Raw genomic sequence first — 24,040 nt, forward strand, 5'->3', positions numbered from 1 at the left:
ATTGACCAGGGAAGCGTCAACCGCTGCGCCACTCCCTTCTCCCCTGTGCTTGTTCGGAAGGCGTGGTCGCCACCCTGCACATGCCCCCAGAAGTGGCCTGGCCGCTAACCCAACGACCCAGGAGGCGCCCTGGGGGCATCTGGGCCTGGGTGATCCCAGCAGAGAACAGTCGGAGCCCTGGGCCCCGGATTAGGGGGCCCTCTCCAGACAACCCCCTTTCCCCCAGGCTAAGTGCTGGAGTTTTTGCAGAATAAACAGTGGCAAGAGGGTGGGAGGATGCTGAGGGAAGATGAGGAGGCAGGAAGAGGAAGGAGGTGGGGATGTGGAGAAGGAAGGGAATATGATAAAGGAGAGAAGAAGAAACGAATGCGGAAGATGCCAAGACAATGAAAGTTGGGTTGGGTGAGGGAGATGAGGGCACTGGTGGAGGTGCAGGGAGGCCGGCTAGGAGAAATGCAGGGAGGCTGAGAGAGTGTACAGAGTTTGGGAGATGTTCAGGGAGATTGACAGAAGTGCAGGGAGGTTTCAGAAATGCAGGGAGGGGAGGCCAAGAAGCTAGAGGGGATGCGGGCAGAAGTGCAGGGAGGCTGGAAACGGTGCAGGGAGAAGGGAGGCCTACAGTTGGCAGAGGAGCCTGGCAGGATGCAGGAGCAGGAAAGAAGCTGTAAACAAGGCCGCTCAGGCTCCCTTGGTCCCTATGGGTGGGGGCCAGGGCCATCAACTGGGCTCCCCCGAAGGGAGGGATGGACCCAAGGCAGCTCCCAACAGGAAGAAAAGTCTTGGAAGGCAGGGTAGAGCCCCTCACTTATACACTGTGGGAAAGGAGAGGGAGGGACATACGGTGGGGGGTGGTAGAGACAAGGAGAGACAAAGGAGAAGTAGGGAGGACAGACAGGAGAGAGCAGGGACAGGAGTTAGTAAAGCTGCCCTTGCCAACCCTTCCATTCCTTCCCGCCTGGCCCAGACCCCCACTCACCGCCTAAGTTGATGACGCAGGAGGCGATGATGATGAGGACCCCCCCTACCAGCGCCACGATGCTTAAGAGCTTGGCCACGCGGCCCAAACGCTGGGCCCCATCCACGTCCCCCTGCTGCAGGCTGTTCCGGGACTGGGGTTAGGGTGAGGGTGGGGACCAAGGCCCAGGTCAGGAGAAGCCCGCCCCGGCAGAGATCAGGTGAAAGAGTCATCCAGTAGGCCGGCCCCGTGGACAGTGATTAAGGGAGGAAGATTGGAAGATTGGAGAGGAGGTGGGGGGGGGGGCACAGGTCAGCAAGGATGTGTAAAACATATGCCTTGACATCCCTCCCAACCGAAGGGGCAGGGGAGTGGTGGCTCAGGGTAAGTTCCTGGGAAAACCAAGCAAAGCCCCAGTAAATGGAGAGGTGAGATCCATGCAGAGAGGGGAGGGAAGGCAAGGCCACTCCTGGGGCTCTGTCCCCATGCTGGCAGGAAGCTGGGAGCCATAGGAGACCTGGGCCAGGGTCCCGCGGGGCTCACCATGACGGCATAAGCGAAGGCCACGATGTTGACAGGCCACATAGGGCAGAAGCAGGACAGGATGGCGAGGATGATGTAGTCCCGAGGTTTCTGGGAGCCTTCACCCCCCTCCACCCCAGGCCCCACCAGCTGGGAGCTGGGGTGGCGGCTCAGGCTACCTCGGGGAGATCCTGGATGCCCACTGTGAACCTTTCCCATTCGGTCCTCCTCAACCAGCTGCTGCAGCACACGAGGGGGAGCCCCATTGGCTGGGGGGGTTTTGGTTGAAGGTGGTGAGTGAGCCTGGGAAGCTGGACCCTCTTCCCCATCACCAGCCTGAAGAGGGACCACTGCCCCATTCTCCTGCTTTTCTCCCATACTCTCTGTCAGGGCCTCGGGGCTTGGGTCCTCCTGGGTAGGAGGCTTTGTCTGGAGAGCTGGCTTGGGGGTGGGCTGGGAACCTGTCTGGGGGTCTGGCTGAGGTTCTAACTGCATGTCCTGTTGGGGAGCAGACTCTGAAACTGGCTCAGGTGGGGCTGCAGACTCCAGCTCGGTGGACCCTTGGCCTGCAGTGGCCTCTTTGCTCTCCTCTGATTTGGATGTTAGGTCTTGGCATGCTTCTTCCGGGCTGGAGCTGGCCTTTGATTTCCCTCCTGGGCTTGAGCTGAGGTCTGTGGCCTGGGCTGTTTCTGGGTCTCCAGCCGGGGTCTCTTTGGTTTCCGGAGCCAGCCCAGCCTTGGGCTCTGAGTCTACGGGGGCCCCACTGGTGTCTGGGTCTGGCTGCTTGGCCTCTGGCTCATCTGGGACCCCAGCTGGGGCCTGGGGAGGGCCAGTTTCAGCTTCAGGATGACCAGCCCCTTCTCCCTGGGTTTGGGGACCGTCTGTGACCCCCTTCATCTCAGAGCCCTCAGAGCTGCTGGCTGCCATCTTGAGATGGGAGAGGGGAGAGGGCCCCTGTGGGGAGGATGGAGCAGCAGAGACAGCAGCAAATCCTGCAAGAGGAGGAAACAGGTTTGGTGTGAGGAGGGAAGAGGTGGCCAGGTCTCAGCACTGACAGCCCAAGAGGGCCATGCTCCTGTCTCAGGGCCAGCTTTGGGCTGTCTGGGGAGAGGAAAGAGTTGTGGTTTCTTCTGCCTTGGGGGGGATATCCCTGGGAGGGGGGTGCTCCCCTCAAAGTCTGTTCTTTTTGGAGAGCCCTGGGAACATTAACCCTTTTGTGAACAGGACTCTCCCCATGGTCTCTGCCTGGGTTCACCCCAGCAAGATCCGGACTCGGATACTAATAGATGCCCCAGCAGCCCAAAATCAACGAGCTGTGCCGACACACGGAAACTCCGACAGGCAGACTGAGCAGAGGAACATTCCACTCTTTCTGCATCTTCCCCTCCTCCCTGGGCGCCCAGGCGGTGCGGTTTTCTTGCTGCGTGTTGGGAGCGCAGGCACCTCCGCCCCTCCCCGGGAGACCTGGGCATCTCTTCCAAGCCCCTTCCCAGACCCTCTCTCTGGGATTCCCTCGCTCCCGGCGGGTCGGTACCTTCTCCTCCCCTTGGTGCGGCGGGCCCAGCACCACCAAGCCCGCCCGCCAGGCACCCGCATTCCGGTGCAGCCACCCTGATGCCCAATGTCTGTCGGTCCACTCCTACCCGCAGCTTCAGTCAGTTACCGTCTCACCTCGACGCCGGTCTCCGGGATGCTCCCGCCGCCGCGCCGTTGCAGCAGCCGCAGCCCGGGAGGGAGCAAGGCAGCAAGCAAGCGAGGGAGGGAGGCGGCGGGTCTTCCCTCCTCTCCCCTCGCGTCTGCTCGTCCCCTCCTCTTCGGTCCCCTCCCCTGCGCTCTGCCGCCTTGCACCGCCCCCGCCCCTCGCACGCCTCCCGCCCCTCCCAGACGGCCCCAGGGATCCACGCGTGCCTGGCCCCGCGTTACCTGGGCAACCGGCCGGGGGACCACTTGTGCCCCCTCCCTGCCCCTTCCCACGCGCGCCTCTGGGGGCGCCCCTTTCCCAGGCCCCCGGCCCCTCCCGCTAACGGTCACCAGGGGTCCTGGCAGAGGCAGGGGGCTAGGGGAAACGGAGAAGGCTCTGCGAGAGACGGAACCAGTGAAGCAGGCAGGCCCCCGTGGAGGCACCCCATGAGCATAAGGAGGGGACCGGAGATAGGGCAAAGCTTGGAGAGGCTGCAGAAGAGCAGGGTGGGGTTTCAAGAGAAGGGAGCCTGCAGAACAGGAAGTCCCTCCACACCCAAGGAAGCAGCAGCAGAAACGGGCTCTAGAAAGCTCAAGCAAGTCTGGAAGGGGCAGAGTAAGGGCTGGGAAGGAAATTCGTAGAAGCAGGGTAGAGACTGCAGGTCAGCCTCGACCCCCTGGACGGGGCTACAGGACGAGGAGCGGCATAAACGGAGAGTGACCAGGCAGTTTGGACCATGCCAAGAACGAGGGGGCGAGTGGGGAAAAGTGCAGTTATTTTCAACTTCACTGCTCACAGTTTAGTAGCTCAGACTTCCTCCACCTTTCTGCAGCGCCAGCATCCACCATCACCTTTCAGGGCCTTAAGGGTGTGCAGGTATTTGTCTGGGGCTTGGCTGGGGTTCTGAGCCACAGGCAGTGGGCATGGATGGGAGAACTAAGAGCAGCATTTTCATCCAGCAGCTGTTTGGTTGCTAGCCAGGGCCTCTTCAAACCTCCAGTAGGTATTCTGGGCCTGTCCAGATTGGGAATTCCCCAGAGACCTGGGAGTCCTGGAACTTGCTCTCCACAGCCACTGGAGCCTTGGCCCCACCCTGAATCTGGACTGCAGTCACTGGAGTCTCCTCTGGGGAGGGAGGAGCCAGAGCCCCAGAGCAAAGCTAGGACTGAGACCACATCAAGCAGAAAGAAACCCCTTGGGGTGGAGACAGGGGGCTTACTGAGGGCAATTCATTCAACCCAGAGTCAGGTTTTTATTTAAAATTTATTGTAATGGGGTCTGCGCAAAGGGAGGGGGGAGGAGGGTAGGGAACATGCAGGGGACACAGGAACACGATGACATGGTCAGGGCCACAGCTTCTGAAGTGGGGAGGAGGGATGAAAAAAAAAAAAAGGCCAGGGCTGGAGCTGGGGTGGAAGAGGGAAGGGGGAGCCACTGTAGCTGTATTCCCCCACTCCCAGGAAGCACCTCTAGTCCCTGGATTCCCCCCCTTACCCTGGCCCCCTTAAGATTCCATCTCTTGTCCTGCCTCTGGCCCTAGTGGCTCCTTCCTTTGCTCCCCTAGACTTTTTTTTCCCCCTGACAGATTCTCAAGCAGGGGTGCTGTTCAGGGCCTGACCCCAAACATCTCCACCTTATGAAGGTACAACCTTTGACTTGCCCGTTTCTGCCCCTTCTCAAACCTTGCCTTGTTTCATCTGGGACAGAATCTTTGATTCCCCTCCTTTCCCTCCTCCCTCCCCCTGGGAGGAAAAAAAAAAAAAAGCACCAACTCCCCAGGGAGGGACAGCAGACAGTAGGGGGGGAGTGAACTGGAGGAGAGCAAGAAGGACCATTGAGGGAAAAGGCTCTCAAATCCCTGGGAGAGCAGGGCAGGGGATTACAGAGAGGAGAGGGGGTGAGGGCAGTGACCACTCCTGTCCTCTGCCACCCCTGCCCACTGTCCAAGGGACTTCAACACAACCGAGGGGCAAGTGTGTATGGGGTCAGGTCTGACAAGAAAGGAGGAGGAGAAACAAATCGTTAAAACCTAGTGAATTCCCCTAAGAAAACATGTCTTCTTCCTCCTTTCCTTCTGGAGGCTCCTTGGTTGGTGGGGGAAGTATCCAGGAGTTGGTGGGAAAAGGGGGGAAGAGGAGAGGGTATCAAGGGGCTTTCCTCCACTCTCTCCCCCCACCAACTTGGAGCTCACCAGGGCTGGGAGGGAAGTGGCTGAGAGCTCACAGGCACCCCCTCAGCCCCTGAGAGGGAGCCCACAGCTGTGGGAGGGGCTGCCACTGCCGCTGCTGCAGCTGCTGCTGCTGCTGCTGCCGCTGCTGCCATTGGACAGACCTCACCAGTACCTGCAATGAGAGATACCAGGATTATCAGTGTGGTCTGAAAGCAAGAGCCTTGCTCCTTGCCCAGACTCTTTCCCAGGCTCCCTCCCCTGGGACACAGCCGTTGCTTACTTCCTGTTTGGTCCCCAGAGGCTGCAGCCTACATCCTTACCTAGATAGAGCGGTTCTCCTGAAAGTCCTCCCTGTCCCAGAAGTATCCCTAACCTGGGTGATGGATGGGCATCCCTGGCCTTCCTGCGATCCCCTATTGGGCCCTTTGAGCCCCCTTGTCCCACACACCCTACCCCCTCCAGCCATGCCCCACGCCTTGCCTGGTGGGTGCGGGGGTCCCCCTCAGCAGGTGGGCTGTGGCTGGGGGGCATCTCCCGGGACAGGGGGGGCGGCCCCCCCCAGATGGGTCTGCATGTGGCCGGCCAGCTGGGCAGGGGTCTTGCAGTGCACGCTGCACAGCTTGCACAGGATGCGGTCAGCCCGCGGGGCCTGGAGCCCATGGTCCTTCACCGCGTGGATGCGCAGGTATGCTGCTGTGGTGAAGCCTATGGGGGGGGGGTGGATTCGGGTGGGGGGGTGGGGGTCAGCCAGGTGGAGACCCCAGAGACGGGGCTGTTCTCCTAGGCTGGGGACACCCTCCTCAGATGGCCCTGTCCTCCTCCCACTCCATCCTTGGTAGCCTGGGGCCAACTATTCTACTGGGGCTGGTGGGGCATAACCCCTCCCTGAGCTTGGGGCTTCGGTGCCCACAGAACCCATTCTCTGTGTCTGAGAGCTCTCTCCTGGTCTGACAAGACTCTGATACCTAGCTACTAAGGTAGCTGACCCTCAGCAGAGACGGCTGTGTCCCCTCCTTCCAGTGTCCCATATTCTTAGCCCAGTTATTCCGTCAATAAGTGACTATTTAAAAGCAGCTTTCTCTGCTACTGGGGTAGGGTTAAACCCCTGCCAACCTACTCCGTTTGTTGTAGAGGCTGGAGACAAGAACTTGTGCCTGTATGATTGAAAACTTGTCTTTCAACCCTTGGGAACTGGCTCTCTTCCTCAAAGCAGCTGTGTCCCACTGCCATTCTCCCCATCCACCCCCAGGAGACTGGCTTTTTTTGGTAGATCATCTTCTCCAGCCACGACCTCTCAGAACTTAATGATGTTCACTCACCCCAATGTTACTTCATTTGTTTCCTAAAGGGCTCTAGCTGATGCCATGAGCTCTTGGTTACAGCACTCTAACCCACATCTATGAAAGGCCACTGACTCTGTCCCCACCCTTTGTCCCTGGCCCTTCCAGCATCCCTCAACATGTACCTTTGTTGCAGAGCTCACAGACATGGTGAGGGCCCTGGCTGTGCACCTTCATGTGGTCCGAAATATAAGCGGAGCTCAGCATCTTGCCACACACGTGACATGGCACCTTCTCCTCGTGTCGTACTGTGTGTGCCCGGAGTCGATCCTTCGTAGCGAAAGCTGCCTCACATTTCTGGGGAGGGGGGAGGGGCGTGGGGGGATGTCACAGGAGAGTTAAAGCTTGGGGGAGTGGGGAAAGGGGGGCAAGAGGTTAAAGGAATCAGAGCCTTGGGGATCTTTGATCTGTAGAAAATGGGAGTGAGATGAAGAGGTCTTGAAGAAGGGAGGAGAAAATGGAGTGAAAAGGCAAAAAGAAGAAAGAGAAAAAGGGGGTCTGAGAGGCTGAACTCAGACAGCTACAATGAGGATCAAAACCATGAAAACCAAGACAGGAGAAGGTGGACTTCCTACCTCACATTTGAATGGCCGTTCTGTTGAGTGCACTTGTCTGACGTGACTGTTGAGGTGATCCGGCCTGGGGATACGTGGGGGTTGGGGTTAGGGCCAGGGCCCTACAGTGAGCGGGTACCCCAAATCTTCCAACTTAGTACGACAATCTCTTCCAAAGATCCCTGCGCTTTCTCCTGAAGCCCGGGGCTCCGGAGTCCTAGTTCAACAGGAAACCCCTCCCCTCGAGCGGGATTCCTCCTCCTCCTCCCACTCAAAGCTTTCCTTCAACCCAAGAACCCACCTCCTTTGCTAAGTACCACCCCCTGCTCCCTGGTAACCAGGAGAGGCCTTCTTCCCTCCTCCCTGGGAGTGGCTCCCGGTCTCCATCCTCAGGAGAGTCTCCTCCCTCCCTGCCAGCCAAGGCCAGGCCACCTCCGTTGCCCGTCCCTCCCTCCCGGCCAAGTGGGCGGCTGCAGCCCGTGCACACCGGGAGAAGCTCTTGCCACAGTGGGAGCAGTTGTAGGGCTTGTGTACAGCGCCGTCATGTGAGCGCACGTGGTAGCTCATGCGGTCCTTGCGCTTGAAGCGCTGCTGGCACACCGGGCACTGGTAGGGCTTCTCGTCCGAGTGCGACAGCTTGTGTCGGTTCAGGTGGTAGACGTCGCGGAAAGCCTTGCCGCACATCTCGCAGGCGTGGTTCTTTCGAATGCGCTTCCCCGAGGCAGTGGTGGTCACCACGCCGCCGGCGGCCACTGCGGCCGCTCCGCCGCCAGCGCCCGCCTCTCCCCCTCCCCCGCCGGCTCCGCTCAGCTGGGGCACGCTCAGAAGGCTCAGGGGCACCATGGTGGGCATCTTCATAGCGCCCGAAGGGACCCGGCCGGCCTTGGCTCCCGTGTGGATGGCCTCGTGCCTCCGGAGATTGTAGCCGTTCTTGAACTCCTTCGCACACAGGGCGCAGATGTAGGGCCCCTTGCTCTTTGTCTTCTTCTCCAGGGCAGACACGACGGGGGCTACAGCGACCGTCGAGGTCGGGGCTACGACGGCGGTGGCCGCGGCTGCTGCGATGGTGGTGGCAGAGGCGGGGGGCGCGGCCTCGGCAGCGGGCGCCGACACGGGCGGGGGCGGCGGAGGGGGTGCCGGGGGCTGCTTCAGGGCCGCTGTGTCCACAGTGGAGGCGGCGGCCGGTGCCGGGGGCGCGGTGGCGACCGCGGCTGCCGCGGCAGCAGCTGCAGCGGCGGCAGCGGCCGCGGCCGACTCCTGGGCGGCGGCGAGAACCGGGAGCAAGTCCACCTGGAGGGGCTCGGCCGCCGGGGCCTGGGGGGTGGGCGGGGGCGCCGGGGCGGCCTGCGAAGACAAGGCGCCGTGTGGGCCGCGGCCGCGGGTCGGCGCCCTCCCGGCCCGCCACGGCCGGCCCCTACTCACCTGGAATGGACTCTGGGCGCAGCCCTGGGAGGCAAAGAAGCGGGACTGGAGCTCAGCCCCGACCTGCAGGGGGTTCTGGGCGTGACCCTGAGGTGGCGGGAAGGAGTTCATGAGGCCGCCCACCCCCCGGGAGTCCAGGCCCAGCACGGGGAAGGGGGGGGCCAGCAGCGTGCACGGGAACACGGGGAACATGGCCTCGGCCGCGGCGGGGCCTGCGGGGCTCAGCGGGGGCCGGGGGCACGGGTCGCGCGGGGCCCGGGCTCAGGGCGCCGCCCCCGGCCGGCCGGGCTGGGCCGCGCCGAACGCATGGCCCGCGCGGGCCGCCCCGCCGCCCGCGCACCCCGGCCGGCGGGAGGGAGGGAAGGAGGGCGTCTTGTGGGCCGCGGAGCGCGGCGGCGACGGCGGCGGCGACGCCCCCTGGGTGGGGGCGGGAGGCCCCGCGGGGCCGGGGGCCGGGGGGCCGGGGGCGGGGGCCCAGGCGGCGGTGGCGGCGGCGGCGGCGGTTGGAGCCTGGCGGGGCGGGGTGGGGGGAGCGAGGGAGCAGCCTCGGCCCCCGCCGCGCGCGCGCCCAGCCGGCGCCTCGGGGAGGGCGGGGGAGGGCGCGAGGGAGGGAGGGGGACAGCTGCGCGCGCACCGGGCGCGCGGAGGGGGGGTGGGACGGGAGGGAGGGCGGGCAGGAGGGGGTGTGGGAAGTGGGGATGAGGGGCGGGGGGAGGGGGTTGTTACCTGGAAGATGAAGCTGCTCCAGTTGCCGGGATCCATGGCGGAGGGAGGGAGGGAGGTGGCTCGAGCTCACCCTGGGGCGGGAGGAGGAGGAGGCGGCGGTGGGGGAGGGGAGCCCAGGGAGGAGGCGCGCGGGGCGGGCGGGAGGGGGGAAGGAGGAGGAGGGTGGGGGGAGCGGAACACTGCGCGCGGGGAGGGCGGGCGGGGGGCGCGAGGACACACAAGAGGCTGGAGCGGGCGCGAGCGCGGGCGCGCGCGAGGCCAGCGGGAGGGGGCAGGCTCGAGAGGGACTTTGGCGGGAGGAGGGACAGGGGAGCCACCCAGCAGCCCGAGCCGCCCCAAGCGCGAGACCCCTGAGACGGCCGCTGATTGGCTGCTGATGGCGCAGGTGGTGGGCGCGCGGGAGACAGGGCGGCTGCTCCTCTCTTCCCCACTTCAACGATTCCACCCCCCACCTCCCTCCGCCAGCGGCCGTTATTTCGCGCGCACGCGCACAAAACCGCTGTCGTTGCTGAGCGGGAATGGGGGCGCGCGCGCTGGGGGTACGGATGGGGCGGGGCTAAATCCTAAGCGCGTACCCGCCTAACGGTCGTCTTCCTCGAGCTTTCGCTTTTTGTTTCCTTTAGGCCACCGTCCCTTTCCCCCTCCCCATTTCTGTCGTTTATTTACTATCTTTCGTCCTGGTTAGTGTCTTCCCAAAGATGGCGCCCAAAGAAGTTCGCTGGCAGAGCTCGCGGCGGATTCCAAGGGCGGTTTTACCCCCATCTTCTCTCCCTTCTCCCGCAGTCCCAAGAATCAGGCTGAAGCACCGGAATAAAAACTGTATTTACACAACAGGCTGTCATACAAGGATTAAACAAACAGGTAGTGAGTACAGACGACAGTCAAGAGGGGCCGCAGCGCTGGCCCGCGGCGAGGCCCAGGATGTTCGCCTGCAAGACAGGGGGTAAGGGGAGAGCAACGTTAGAGCTGGGGCGGGGGGCCCGGGCCAGGGCGCGGAGAGGAGGCAGGGCGCGACCTCACCTTTAGGAATGACTCCATCTGTTTCCCGGAGATGCCCTCGACGCGTTCCAGGTCCTCCACCTGGTGGGACAGACAGCAGCCGTGGGGACAGGGTCCAGGGGCGCCGGACTCTCCCCTTCCCGGCTCTGGCCGGATGCCAGTGCTGCCCTCCCTGAGCCCTTACCTGGCTGAAGGGGCCGTGGAGCTCCCTCCAGCCCACGATGAGCTGGGCCTTCTTCTGGCCGATGCGCTGCAGGCTGCGGAGATCCCGGGCTGAACCTTTGTTCAGCAGGTCCAAGATTTTTTGGCGCCCATGGGCCAGCAGCTCTGGGCTAATCTGTGGCTCCCAGGAGTCCTCAGCTTTCTCTTCAGGTTCAGAGGCATCCAGGGACTCCAGCTATGAGGTTAGGAGGAGGTGAGTGACAGAAATGGCAGTTTGCTCTCCAGCCCAAGGAAGCCATGCCCTTTGGACTGTTCTGTCAAGACTAGGAGCCTGGTGGCAGTTATCTGTCTTTAAAAAAATCTTTTTTCCTGGTCATTCTCTGGGCTAATTCTCATTTCATCTAACTCGGGAAAGCGATGGTACTGGTACCTATCTCAGAGTTGTGAAGATTCAACAAGTAGTGAGTGTAAAGTACATAGTAAGCTTTTGAATCTAGTCTCCTTCTTATTGGAAAAAGGGAAGAATAAGCTCTCCTTCACCCTTGGGAAAGCACATGGAGAAGGTGCCTACAGCCCCCTGCATATCATCTCAGTGTATGGGTAGTTTTAGTGCAGTTTCGGAAACCCTGGTGGCGTAGTGGTTAAGTGCTACGGCTGCTAACCAAAGGTTCAGCAGTTCAAATCTGCCAGGCGCTGCTTGGAAATCCCATGGGGCACTTCTACTATGTCCTATAGGGTCGCTATGAGCCGAAATCGACTCAACGGTACTGGGTGTTTTTAGTGTAGTTTCATTTCTTGGATGCTTAGCTCGTGATTCCCTAAGGGTACTTTTAAGTTTGTAGAGATGAGGTCTAGACATTGTACTTGGTAAATAGCTACTGAGAGTGAGAGCCTTCAGAAAAAAAGGAAAGTAACAGGTGATGGACACCCACTGTGGGCTAGGTACCTCTGTAGCATTGCGTTTCATTTTAAATGCCCTGTGAGATACCATCCCCGCATTCAGAGAGTAAACAAGTTTTAAGATTTGTAAATAGCTGGTTATGTATCAGCCAGGTCTTATAACTCCAAGGTTAGTGCTCTTCCCGCCAGAACTCACTACCCTTTAACAGAACTGGAGGTTCGAAGCCTCTAGTTACACTCACCTTCCTCTTCCGGCCTTTCTTTTTCAGGATATGGATCTCGGTATTTGGGGATGCTGCCTGCTCCTGCACTGAAAGCAGGAATTAGAAATTGGAGTCAGTTTTCACCCTCCGTGGTAGCCACTTGGTTCTCCCATTTCTGATTCCCTAGCTCCTCACCACCCTGAGTTCATCTCTTTTGTTGTCTCCACATTATACCTGTAGTTCATAGTATTCTCAGTTGGTCTTGTATTATAATCAATGATATATTTGTCTGAATTAAACACCCCAGAGGGCAGAGCACCCACCCAACTCTGCTTCAGATCCTCCCTGAAGCTGGCATGTGTTGGAGAACACAAGTGACATTTGTTGAGAAGTCCCTGACACTTCCTTCCTTTTGGGATCCTGGTTATCTGGGCCCCCCGGCCCCCAGAGCCATACGTACGCAGTTGTAGGGGCATCACCACAGCTTTTTTCAGGGGCTTAGCCACAGGGGCTGTGCGGTGGGCAAGGGGTCGGAGCATTGTGGGAGAACAATTCTCCTTCTCCTTCAGGTCCGCAGCCTCCTGGGCCAGTACTTTGGCCTCCAGTTCCTTTTGTTTCACTTTAAGCCTCTGTTGGAAAGGACCAGGGAGAGGTGTGACCCAGACTCAGCTCCAGGGAAGCTTGAAGGAGAGTGTGAGGGACCTGAGCCCCTAGAGGGCAGGGCTAGGACCAATGGGAGAAAGTACCAGGAGACATGGGAGCCAATATAATCAGGGCTTTCTAATGATCAGGGATGCCCAGAGATGGAGCAAGGCACTTTGTGAAATGTTGAAGGGAAGGACTGTTCAAGCAAGCTCCTGATTTAACCTAAGCTGAGATTTAGGAAATGACATCTAACATTCCTTCTACCTGGATATTTTTCTCTCGTTGCCTCTTATCTGATCTTAATCATCTTCCAAGGTTCGGCCTTGTTAAGGACATTCAAACAGAAGCTGGAAAATTGAGGGATTCTAGTGTTGGGTAAAAATTGGATCTAGTCCAGGCTTTGAGTATCCTTCTCTACCTGAAGATTCTAGGATTGCTTCTCAAGACCAGGAAGAATCCCAGCTCCACCTCCCGAACACTTACCTCAATCTCCAAGTCTTTCTCCTCCACTGTCTTCATGAGCACCATTCGCTCTCGCCTTGGGGTGCTCAGCAGAGGGGTCCCCTGGCTCCCCTGGGAGCCCAGCAGACGGTCCAAGCTTAGGAGGCGCTCCAGCATGGCTGGGTCTATGTTGCTTAGCTTCTGTAGGGGGCTGAGCAGACGGAAGAGGTTACTCCCCACCTGCCTCCTCTCATCACATCTTGGTTCATCATCTGGGTCCAGAACCCTGATGCTAACCTGCTCAGCAACCCGGAGCAAGTCATCCAACCTTTCTGGGTGTAGTGTCTTCATCAATTGAGTGAGGATTGAGCACCACCTGTCTTAGTAACCTCTGAGGGATGTCAGGAGATCAGATGAGAACAGGCATTTAATGAACACCTGAGTGTCAGGTATTAGGTATCCAAGACATTGCCATGTTTTGGAGGCATGGTCTAACAAGGGACATAAGAGACCATAAGGAAACAGCAACGGCTGTCCATTTGAAGGAAGTCAGGGAAAGCTTCACAGAGACTTTGAAAGCCACTGAAGTCCTCAAGCACCAAACCTTTATCCTGTGGGCAGCAGGAAAGGCCTGTTCAGAGTTCTGATTTAACCCGAACTGGTTTTTAACATGTGGCAATGCCTAACATTTGTTTCTTCTGCCTAGAATTTTCTCATCTCACATGTGATCCCGAGTATCTTTCAAAGTCAGTTTGATGCCACCTTTGTCATGATGCCCAGCTGATTGTGTGTCTTTCTTACTACACTGTGAGCAACTCGAGGGCAGAGACTGTCCTGTTCTTTATGTGCAAATGCCTGGGGGCAGGATCAGAAAATACGTGATGAACGCTGGAAGTAATTGTTTCCTTCCTGGCTCTCACAGAACAAGCAGTGATTCCTTATTGCATTCTGTACCATCTACTAATGTCTGCATCTTACTTCCCCCCACTCAAGAGTGAGCCCACCGGAAGTCAGAGTCTTTCTAGGTCTGATGCGCCTCATCCCTGAGCTTCTCCATCCTCAGAGTGCCTATCTGTCAGAGCTTGCCTGTTCACACAGAATATAGACGTGTGTGTGTTTCTCTGAGTTTGTGCACACTGCTGACAGTTGGCTTGGGAAGGACAAGATTGAGAAGAGGAGTCATGAGTGAGTAAGCAACTTTCTGTAGCTTCCTTCCCCCAACAACAGTGCCCGGGGGCAGGGTGTGCACTAATTTTTGGCCACCTCAGGTCACCTCTGTTCAGCGTCTTAGGACCTGTACAGTTTAGAGAGGCTTTACATGGGCTAGGGGTTACAACACAAAGTTAGAACTGCAACTCGCTCCTTGGAAGTCCCCAGGCAGCAGCACCAATCTTAAATCACCTCAGTGAATTCAAGAGAGTAAGGTTTTAAGTGAATTCAATGGAAGAGAACAAGTTCACAGTAATCTAGCATAAGGCTCCATCAGGCTAAATCCACTGCTGCTCTGCACCAAACCCAGACAGTAGGCAAGGTGACACACCCAGGGCCCTCCTCTCTACTCACCTGAGTTTCTGGGTGTCAGAGGCTGAAGCTGCTAGGGACTCAGGGCTCCCAATTTCCTCTTCTTCAGGTCCACGGGCTCTCTTTGCCTCTGTTGGGCCTAGTGGTTCTTTCTGAGACAATCTAACAGGTGCCAAAACTAGGGGAAGGTGGGGTTGTCAGCCTCTGCTGATGCTTGGTGGCCTCGGCAAGCTCCCCAATTGTTCAGACCTGGCCTTTCCACCCCTGCCTTCCCCAGTTCTCACCGTGAGGCTGCAGGCTCTCGTTGGTAAAGGGCCGGTTGATCACCTCTTTGGACCTTGCTGCAAAGTTGAGTGCAGTGACTGTGTCTAGGTAGAAGCGTCTTTCAGGGGCAATGTTGGCAATGAGAATGCTGTGGGCTGAGCCACCCAGGGAGTCCTGAGGGATGGGGATTGGGCAGGGTGGATGGGTGAGAGCCAAACTTCCCATTCCTTGGCTTTTGTCTCCAACACCCCAGCAGGCCCCAGAACCACCTTTTTTTAGCCCCTTTAACCATGAGATGGGTGGCCTGACCTGCAACAGGCGAGTAAGCTTGCTGTCCCGGTAAGGTACGCGAGGGAGGCCCTGGTTCAGCGCATCTACCACCTTGCCCAGTACAAAGAGGGAGGTGTTGATGGCTCCACTCTCCTTCAGCCGCAGGCCCTTGTTGCCTGTGCGCCGGTTGTCCTCTGAGCCAGCCAGGTCAATCAGGTAGAGTTTTCCCTCCCGCTGGCGAAATGGGGCCAGCCGTTCCCGCTGATCTACCTGGGGTAAGAGCAAGGGCCTCAGGCTCAGCTCAGGCTCCAGGGGCACGCAGGTTCTCATACCTGTCAAGGAGCCTCACCTTGACCAGGAGCACAGCATGACTGCGAGAGGAACGCTGGTTGAGCCGGGTGGCTCCTACGGTCCGATTTCGACTGGCTGGCAGAAAGTGCCGCTCAAAATCAGCAAAGCCAGTGATGGGCTTCTGTGTGAGGCCTGGAATCAGGATGTTTCCCCGACAGTCTTCGCGGATCACCAGATCTCCTGATGCAGGGTCTAAGAGGTCTAGTACCTGTTTGGGCAGTGAGAGGTGGGGCCGATTCCCCAGATATATGCATCTTACTTCCTGGGTACCAGTCTCATTTTCTCTCATCAGATCTTAGAGTTGTACCATCTGCTACCCCAGCCTGTCTTTGCAGGTCTCACCTTCCCTCTTTGCTAGAGCAGAGCCTCATGTTCTACACCTGGGCCTTACTTTGACCCTTTGTCTCTTCCTCCCGAACCAGAGCGTGGCCTCACCTTTTCCTGGTAGATCTCTAAGTAGGACATAGTAACGGAGAGGGCCCATGGGCGGCCCTCAGCACCCTCCTCCCTTGTGAGCTGCAGGAGGTCCATGAGAGCCCGAGGGATCACCCCAGGCTGCTCTGGGCTGCCCAGCATTGTGTGCGTTTTCCCTGGGGGAAGAGTAGAGAAAGTGAGGAGATTTTCCCACTGCCTTCCCTAGCCTTTTCTAATGCATAGCTGGTCCCGTCTGCTCCCTCACCTGCCCCTGTGGGCCCATACGCAAGCACACTGGCATTCTGTCCTTCCAGCAAGTGTCTTAGGATGGGCTGCACTGAACCAGCATAGATGTCCTGCTGGGAGCTCCTCTCCCCATAGAAGGCATCAAACCTGCAGGCAGGATTAAACAAGAGAATTAGCAGAGCGTTCCATTCTTACCCAGACCTAAAGGCTAATACTGGCCTTGAATTTAAAAGCAAGGTCTCATCGCTCTTCCTGCACAAAGACCTTAGAAGTACCCACTGAATACCTACTCTGTCGCAGTCTCTGCATTGGTGCCAGGGATAGAGTGGTGAATCTGTATCCTGCTCCGGGGAGTTTTGCAGTTTGGTGAATGGATACTTATACTTTGCTATGATTCAGGAAACAAAGATGAAAACATGCTAGGAGTGACTGATTCTGCTTAAGGGAAAAGAAAGATTCGGGATGGCTTTCATAAGCTAAATGCATGTACCGGGCTCAGCTCAATGCCTTGCACCCAGTAAACAATTCATGTTAGGTGAACTGGGCCTTGAAAGAGGAAGGAGGATTTTGCCAGTGAGAAGGGAAAGAAGAAAAGTCTAGGTGTAAGGAATAGCACATAGATAAGATATGATGTGAATGGGCAGGACTTCCCCAACTGCAGCATATATAGAAAGTACTATGTACTTGTAAATCATGATGGGGTAAATGGAGGCTGCTGCTTTTGACAGATGAGATTTAATACATCTGTAGCCTATTCACTGAACTCTAGTGGAGAAGCTGGAGTTTATTCCAGTTCAAACCCCTGAAGAGAATGTGCATTTCCACCTCAGAGATACAGAATCAGAATCTACATTTTAACAAGATCCCCAGGTGATTCTTGCATGTAATAAATCTGGAGAACCACTGCTCTACTAGTGGTTCTCAGAATTGGTCCCTAACCAGAAGTCTGTGGCTTAGACAGCAGCAGGGAGTTTAGTGTAGGTGGAATGTAGCATGTGTTGGGGGATGAGGTTGGAAAGAAACAGAAGACAGACTGTCAAGGGCTTAGAATAGGGGTGAGCAAACTTTTTCTGTAAAGAGCCAGATAGTAAATATTTTAGGCTTTGTGAGTCATATGGTTCCTGTCACAAATGCTCAGCTCTGCCATTGTAGTTAGAAAGCAGCCATGTGAAATAAATGAGTGTGGCTATGTTCCAATAAAACTTTATAAAAACAGACTGCTGGTCAGATTTAACCTGTGGACCAGTTTGCTACCCCCGGTCTACTGCGGTGCAATGGATTGCTTTTATATGGCCTTTCTTGCCATGGTCTTGTAACTCCCACCAAATGAGCGGGACTAGTCGAATAAGGTGCTGGTGGCCCACCAAGGGGATTGGACAGCTTGCTAATAATAGTGCATGGCACCCCTGTGAGGGTGGAATCATGCAAATAAGGTATATAGAATCCTAACAAGGGGATTGATCAGTTTTGCCATCCTGCTAGGCTTAAAATGAACCATCCTGGAGGTGGAAAGGGGGGACCTCACTACCACCAAGAAAGAAGAGCCAGGAATGGGATGTGTCCTTTGGACCTGGGGTCCTGCACTGGGAATTTTCTAGACCCAGAGAGAAAGCTATAACACTGGAGACAGCACAATATGGTGAGAAGCAGTGGCAGAGAAATGGTGGCAGCAGAACTGGGAGACTGGTATGAGACAGCACAGTGGGCTTCCCGGCCTATGGAGCAAGGCAGTTACAATGGGTGTGCCGACCCATGGACTGAGAGCCAACAGCCTTTGGGCAGGAGGATTCCTGGTGCAGTGAGGTGCCTCCAGGCATTTATTGGCAGAACTGAAGAGCTTGTAACACCTGACTAAGCAGGGAGAGGCCAGGCCGAGGGGCCAAGGAGCCAAGGGAGAGAAGCCTGCCCATGGGCACTGCTGAAAAGCTGTGTTGACCGAAGAACTATATCCTGAGTCATTCCTGATCCTGAATTGTAATCTGTTACTTCCCTAATAAACCCCACAGCTGTGAGCATTGTCTGTGAGTTCTGTCTGGTCACTGCAATGAATTACTGAACCTAGCAGAGAAGTAGAGTGCCGTGGGCAGGATGGCTAGTGTTAGAATTGGTGAAAAGGTTGGAAAGAGGCATGTCTAACCTCCACCTCATAGGAATCAGCTTTGGGCTGATGGTGGTGGTGATTCTTCCCCTCATGAAGTTAGAGGACGTCAGATGACACTGTGCTGTCATTTTTACACCTATAGTGACAGGCCTTTAAAGTAGCTGCCCTTGCAAGTTCTGTCCCCAAACCTGGGTAGTCTTCTTTGACACCACTCAGATATAGCCTGGGTTGACTGCCTGGTGTGTTTTGCTCCTAACTCTTCCCATATCCCCTAGATCCCACCTGGGGATCCCCTGCTCATCTTCACTGCTCTTTCTCCCCTTTGTACCTGTCTCCTTCATGAGACTGGGAGCAAGAATGTGCCTGAATCAGCCTCCAGTCTCTCCTCACAGTATCCTAGAGCATACCTGGCACAGTGGGCAGCATGAGCATTTCCTGAGTGAACAAATGAAAGTGGTAGGGAACAAAGCTGTGCTAAGGCAGAGTCAAGGATCCTGGGGAGGCAGGTCGGAGGCACTGTCTGGGCAAGTGATACTGTGAGCATGCCTAGGAAAGAGAAATGGTGGGGGAAGAGTGGACTGAATCCTACTGGTATTTGAGAGTCTCCTGGTGGTTCCTCCAGTTGGAAATCTCCAGAGAGCAGCTGTCCAGGCCTCGGACACAGGGGGTATCATTTGCTCCAGCTATCCCGTCCACAAATGGCCGCAGTCGCACAGCCACCCTGACTCGAGCTGGAGGCGGGCGTCGGCCAGCCCTCACCTTGCTTAGCAGACAGCGACTGGCTCCTGGAGGAGAGAAGAGAAGTTTTAGACGTGAAGTATGGTGGTGGCACAGAGGAAGCAGGGACCAGCTTTGGTGAGAAGTAAGGATAGGGTGTCTTAGAGAAGGATGTGCTTGATTTAGCTGCACCATGAAGGACAGAGGAGCTTGCTAGGCATTCTAGGCAGAAGGACTGCACATGCAAAGGCACTGAGTGAAAGCGTGGCTCCTTTGGAGAACCAGTGAGGCAGGAGGCAGGACTGTGTGTGTTTTGTTAGGGAAGGTGAGCAGGGAAGGGCAGGATGGAACGAACAGATGAATCGAATACATGGTCCCAGGCAGAGTACAGTGGGGGTTTTTGCCTTAGTTTCCTTGCCTGTAAAATGGGGTGGACCTTGGAATTAAAAGAAGTGACAAGTGAAGTGCCAACACAATGACCAGCACAATAGAAGGTAGGTATGTTATTCAAGGTAAGACAGCCTGGATTCAAATCCCAGCTCTGCCGCATACCACTAACTAAATAACCTCGGGGAATTATTTTCCATCCCTGTGCCTCAATTTCCTCGTCTGTAAAATGGGCATAAATAAAAATACCTACTCATTGGGTTGTTAGGAGAATAAACAAGGTAATTCATGTCAAGTGTTTAGAATAGCATCTAGTACTTGGTAAAAGTGCAGTAAATATTGTGTTTTATATTCACCCCCGTTTCCAGATAAGGAAACCTCGGTATAGAGGCTTTAGCTAACTTGCCCATGGTCAACAGCTAGTTAGTAACAGAACTTCAAATGAAGGTCTAACCCCAAAGTCCATGATGGGAATCCGCAGGCCTCCTCATCTCGGCATTCTCAATGACTCTGGAGTCAGAGACAAGTTCCATCTACTAGCTGTGTGACCTTGGGAAGGCTACTTCTGCTCTCCAAGCCTCTGTTTCTCTTTATAAAAATAGTAACAGTGTTGAATCCTCACATGTAAGATTGTGAGGATTCAAAAAATAATATACATACAATGTTTAGCACAGTGTCTGGCCAGGAGTGCTCAATAAACTGTTGGCTATTATCATTGTACCTCTTCTCTTGCTACTTTCTGCGACTTGCTCCTGCGCCAGCAGTCAGTGGAGTCCCCAGTGACCTGTTATGGATTGTGTTGTGTCCCCCCAAAATGTGTTTTAAATCCCAAACCCTATACCGGTGAGCCCTGGTGGCACAATGGTTAAGCGCTCAACTGCTAACCAAGAGGTCAGTGGTTTGAACCCGCTCTGCAGGAGAAAGATGTGGCAGTCTGCTTCCATAAAGATCACAGCCTCGGAAATGCCATGGGGCAGTTCTATTCTGTCCTGTAGGGTGGCTGTGAGTTGAATAGTTGAATGAATTGGTGGCAATGGGTTCGTTTTGGTTTTTACGTCTTTCTAAAAAAGCCAGGCTACACTTAAACATGTGTAAATGAATAGGGGGTCCACAGGCTCCAGCCTGGCAACAGGTTTCAGGGAGTGAGCATGATGCAATTGTACACATTCAATGAGATTCCAATGACTAAAGGAGTCTGAACCTTGGAGCGCTCTTTTTGGGGCCTTCCAGGATTGGTGTGAATATCCACAGGAGAGGGCGCAGCATGTCCCTGGGGACAATGGAAGCCTTGTGCTGCCTGGCCTCTCCCAGACCGTGCCTGATGGATCTATACACTTGTAGCCTTTCTGGTTATAATAAATGCATAGCTGTAAGTATAGGTAATAGTCTCCTTGAATTTTGTGAGCTGTTACAGAGAATTAACAAACCCACAGAGGGCAATGAGCCAGCAGGGGCTGGCAGCACAGGGTCAATTTGTGTAGACCCAGCTCTGGGGGCTGTTGCTCAGGGAAAGGCTGCGCGGGCAGTCGAAGAAGGATGGAGTCCTTCTAACTCGTGACCTAGTCCTAGGCCAGCTGTTCTGAAGTGCAAGGAGTTCTGCCATCTCATGAGCCTATTCCTGGTCCCCAATGACCTGGCCCCCAGGTGGCCAGGGATGTTTTTACTTGGCTCAGGGTGGTCGGGGGTAAGGTCTGACCTAACTCTGGGTGGTTAGGGTCAGAAAGAGGAAGTACCAGGTGAAGTGGCTGGCATGAGGTATGGAGATGTGGCAAGGTGAGGCTTGGATCCACTTCCAGCTGGGAATTGGATTTAGGCTGATCCTTGCCATGCAGTTAGTGATAAAGGTAGAATGTGCCTTCCTTGCCCCTTTTGTAGTGCAATTAAGAGTCCTCATAGAACATAAAACATTGGCTTGTTTACTTCCAGTTTTCATCATAAAAGTGGCTCTTTGCCGTTCTGCCCCAGAGCTGACAGTCCAGGGGAGAAGGGAGGGAGAGGCACATGTAAACAGCTGCGTACAGTACAAGAATCTATTCCTTTCATCATAAAAGCAAACTTGAGGTCGGGAGAAGCTTGGCAATGATTTCTAATCCCCCCCCCCAACACACACAATTCTCAAGTTTCATTCAGCTTAACTTTTACTTCTCTCTTCATTGATGAAGAAATTAAGCCAAAGATAGTATCTTTGCCCTGTTTACATCATTAATAAGAAATCACTTGGTGGTCTTTTCTTCCCCACCAAGACCTGGCAAACTCCTACCCAACCTTTGATACCTACCTCAAATATCGCTTCTTTAAGTCCTCCCAGAATCTCCAAGGGTTGACTTCAGAGTCTACATTTCTTATAGCAGATTTTACATTATCTCCTATTGTGTTTCATCATACCTATTTATGTGGATATAAGCTCCTCTTAGGGCAGAGATAATTTTCATTCTGACATTTTTATGATATCGACTATGTGCCAGACACGATGATCTTGGAGAAGTGAAGGGAGTATCTGCTCAGGCAGAAGGAATAGTATGTGCTTGGAAAGAATGGTTAAGAGCAGAAGCTCTAGAGTCAGATCGCCCAAGTGCAAAATCAGGCCCCGTCATTTAGTAGCTATGTTAACTTTGGTCAAGCTATTTAACCATGCCGCAGTTTCCTTATCTGTAAAACAGGCACAATAATAGTAAGCAACCAGGGCTTTGAACCAGGTCATTTTGGTTCCATCCCCAGATATACTGAATGAGAATCTACATGTTTAAACAAGATTCTTATTTATGCGTAAGAAATCACCTGGGGATCTTGTTAAAATGTAGATTCTGATTCAGTATATCGGGTAGAAAGACAAATTCTCAGCAGATGGTCAAACCCGGACGAATCAGTTCGAAGCCCTGTAACCAATTGGTAGCACCGTGTGGCAACTAAATGATTCATCATCACAAAGCGCTTACAACTGTGCCTGGCACATACTAAGGGCTCAAAACGTGTTACACATTCTCCTAAATATCTTTTGTTTCCCCACAAGGCCTAACAAACAGTAAATACATAAACAAATTACTATGGTATCCACCACCAATGCTGACCAAAATTCAGAGACTAGGGTAGGAGGGGAGAGGTGCATGTAAACAAACAGATTCTGAGGGTCCCATCAGCCCTTCCAAGCCGCAGATAGTATTCACTTTTCATGGCTACAGTGAAAGGAAACAACAGTCCCTGTATTTCCCTTTTCTGTGGTCTCAGCGCATCTTAATTTTTGTCATCATAAAAAGCTGTCAACTCGTACCCAGCTGCTGGCCCGTCTGATCCTCAGCCTGCCCTCCTGCACCTCTCAGGTATCTCCCCGCACTCAAGCACCATGTCATAAACAGAACCCTTTCCCCAGAACACGCGTCCAGCTCCCATCTTTCTGTCCTTAGGTTTGAGTGCTAGCCACTTTTCGCTGCTTACTCAAGTAATCTCCTGAGGTGAGGTTACTGTCCCCATTTTACAGGCGAAAAAACTGAAACTCAGAAAGGAAAAGTGCAAGGGGTTCAAACGAAGGGCTTGTGCCGGAACCTGGTCTCAACCCGGGTCAAATGACCCAAACCGAGCGCAGGAAACAAGAAAGGAGAACGAGGTGGGTTGACCAGTTCCGGATCCCCAAGCTCCCACCTTCCCCCCCACCCGCCGCTCCATTCCGCCCTGGCACCATTCCCGCGGACAACTCTCTAATTCCGGACTAGACTCCGTCGCATTTCCTCGCAAAGCTCCAGACTTCGGTTCTCCACCCGACCCAGGCCGAAACCCATTACCTGAAGTCGCTGCCGCCATCTCGCGTCGTCTCCGCTGCGCCCGGAGCCCAGCGTCCATTCCACCCCCTTCTTTGGCCCGCCTTTCCCATTCGAATTTCCCGAAGCCCCGCCCCTCTCCTAGGAACCACCAATCACGGCTACTTGCCGCCGGAAGCTCCTGCGTGTGGCTGGAGACTATACCGCCCTCTAGGGTTCGCCGCCGGGTCCTACAATGAGCACGCTTGTAGATTCTAGACCTCCCAGCCGTTGACGTCGGTTCCTGCGCTCCGGCGCCAACCCGGGCGTCTGGCGTTGGCGACAGTGGCCTTTGGGGGAGCTGCTGAGCGACGCCCGACACAGGGCTGCCTCTAGCTTCAGGCTTATGGGTTTCGAGGCGTAGATTTGAGTAAATGCTGACCTTTCGCCTGATTTTTCGTTCCAAATAGTTACAAATTTTGGTACCAACGAAACCGACAGAGATTTAAGGCACCTAATCGATTCATCCAATAATTTCCCTGAGCTGAGTACAGTTTTCACTAAAATAAGTGGCAGAAGCAGTGTTTATATGAATAAAGAAGAGGTTGCCTGGAAGTCAGTTTATTCTAAACGGGATCTTCACTTTCAGGTTCTTGCTTCATAAATTGCTTCCAGCTTCATAAATTGCTTCCAGCGTCTGTGGGGTGGCCCTCGGTTTGTGGATTGCGGAACTTGACTTTAGTGTCAGTCAATGGTGCTTTAACGTGTGTTCAGTTCTATAAAATTCTGGAACACACGAGTCCAAGGCCATCAAGGACATCATACATGTAGAAAGCAAGAGATCATTAAAAAGACAGGTGAGAAAGAAAAGACCTAAATGGATGTCAAAAGAGACTCTGAAACTTGCTCTTGAATGTTGAGTAGCTAAAGCAAAAGGAAAAAATGATGAAGTAAAAGAGCAGAACAGAAGATTTCAAAGGGTGGCTCAAGAAGACAAAGTAAAGTATTATGATGACATGTGCAAAAACTTGGAGATAGAAAACCAAAGGCTCAGCATTTCTCAAGCTGAAAGAACTGAAGAAAAAAATCAAGCCTCTAGTTATGATACTGAAGGATTCTACAGGGAAAATATTAGACGACGCAGGAAGCATCAAAAGAAGACGGAAAGAATACACAGAGTCACTATGCCAAAAAGAATTGAGCGCTGTTCAAGCATTTCAGGAGGTAACATATGATCAGGAACCAATAGCACTGAAGGAAGAAGTCCAAACTGCTCTGAAGGCATTGACAAAAACAAGCCTTAGGGAATTGACAGAAT

General features: G+C 54.8%; 3 protein-coding genes across 7 annotated transcripts; all 3 read right to left on the reverse strand.

Moving 5' to 3' along the window:
* Positions 1 to 824: 824 nt before the first annotated feature.
* On the reverse strand, positions 825 to 3,276 carry PRRT2 (proline rich transmembrane protein 2). Of its 2 annotated transcripts, XM_049904655.1 has the most exons (3): positions 3,149 to 3,276; positions 1,499 to 2,469; positions 825 to 1,109 (listed from the first exon to the last, which is right to left on the reverse strand). In XM_049904655.1, the coding sequence occupies exons 2-3, from the start codon at positions 2,402 to 2,404 to the stop codon at positions 915 to 917; spliced, it is 1,101 nt and encodes a 366-aa protein (XP_049760612.1). In that variant the 5' UTR covers positions 2,405 to 2,469; positions 3,149 to 3,276; the 3' UTR covers positions 825 to 914. The 2 variants fall into 2 exon arrangements, with proteins under 2 accessions (XP_049760612.1, XP_049760611.1); XM_049904654.1 differs by having other exon boundaries at positions 1,016 to 2,469.
* Positions 3,277 to 3,411: 135 nt separating this feature from the next.
* Positions 3,412 to 9,870, reverse strand: MAZ (MYC associated zinc finger protein). Of its 4 annotated transcripts, XM_049903719.1 has the most exons (8): positions 9,719 to 9,870; positions 9,371 to 9,441; positions 8,645 to 8,731; positions 7,710 to 8,566; positions 7,244 to 7,307; positions 6,794 to 6,965; positions 5,809 to 6,033; positions 5,412 to 5,500 (listed from the first exon to the last, which is right to left on the reverse strand). In XM_049903719.1, exons 2-7 carry the CDS (start codon positions 9,404 to 9,406, stop codon positions 5,831 to 5,833), a joined length of 1,419 nt encoding a protein of 472 aa, XP_049759676.1. In that variant the 5' UTR covers positions 9,407 to 9,441; positions 9,719 to 9,870; the 3' UTR covers positions 5,412 to 5,500; positions 5,809 to 5,830. The 4 variants fall into 4 exon arrangements, with proteins under 4 accessions (XP_049759677.1, XP_049759675.1, XP_049759676.1 ...); XM_049903720.1 differs by lacking the exon at positions 5,809 to 6,033 and having other exon boundaries at positions 3,412 to 5,500; positions 9,719 to 9,869; XM_049903717.1 differs by lacking the exons at positions 9,371 to 9,441; positions 9,719 to 9,870 and having other exon boundaries at positions 8,645 to 8,915.
* A 309-nt stretch (positions 9,871 to 10,179) lies between these two features.
* On the reverse strand, positions 10,180 to 22,847 carry KIF22 (kinesin family member 22). The gene is made up of 14 exons (XM_049903716.1): positions 22,768 to 22,847; positions 18,477 to 18,672; positions 15,806 to 15,933; positions 15,562 to 15,716; positions 15,125 to 15,334; positions 14,815 to 15,045; positions 14,526 to 14,679; positions 14,284 to 14,419; positions 12,763 to 12,931; positions 12,095 to 12,263; positions 11,674 to 11,741; positions 10,554 to 10,766; positions 10,391 to 10,450; positions 10,180 to 10,299 (listed from the first exon to the last, which is right to left on the reverse strand). The coding sequence occupies exons 1-14, from the start codon at positions 22,823 to 22,825 to the stop codon at positions 10,252 to 10,254; spliced, it is 1,995 nt and encodes a 664-aa protein (XP_049759673.1). The 5' UTR covers positions 22,826 to 22,847; the 3' UTR covers positions 10,180 to 10,251.
* Positions 22,848 to 24,040: the final 1,193 nt, after the last annotated feature.

Source organism: Elephas maximus, chromosome 12 (assembly GCF_024166365.1).
Source record: "Elephas maximus indicus isolate mEleMax1 chromosome 12, mEleMax1 primary haplotype, whole genome shotgun sequence".
In the NCBI taxonomy this organism is placed as follows: domain Eukaryota; kingdom Metazoa; phylum Chordata; class Mammalia; order Proboscidea; family Elephantidae; genus Elephas; species Elephas maximus.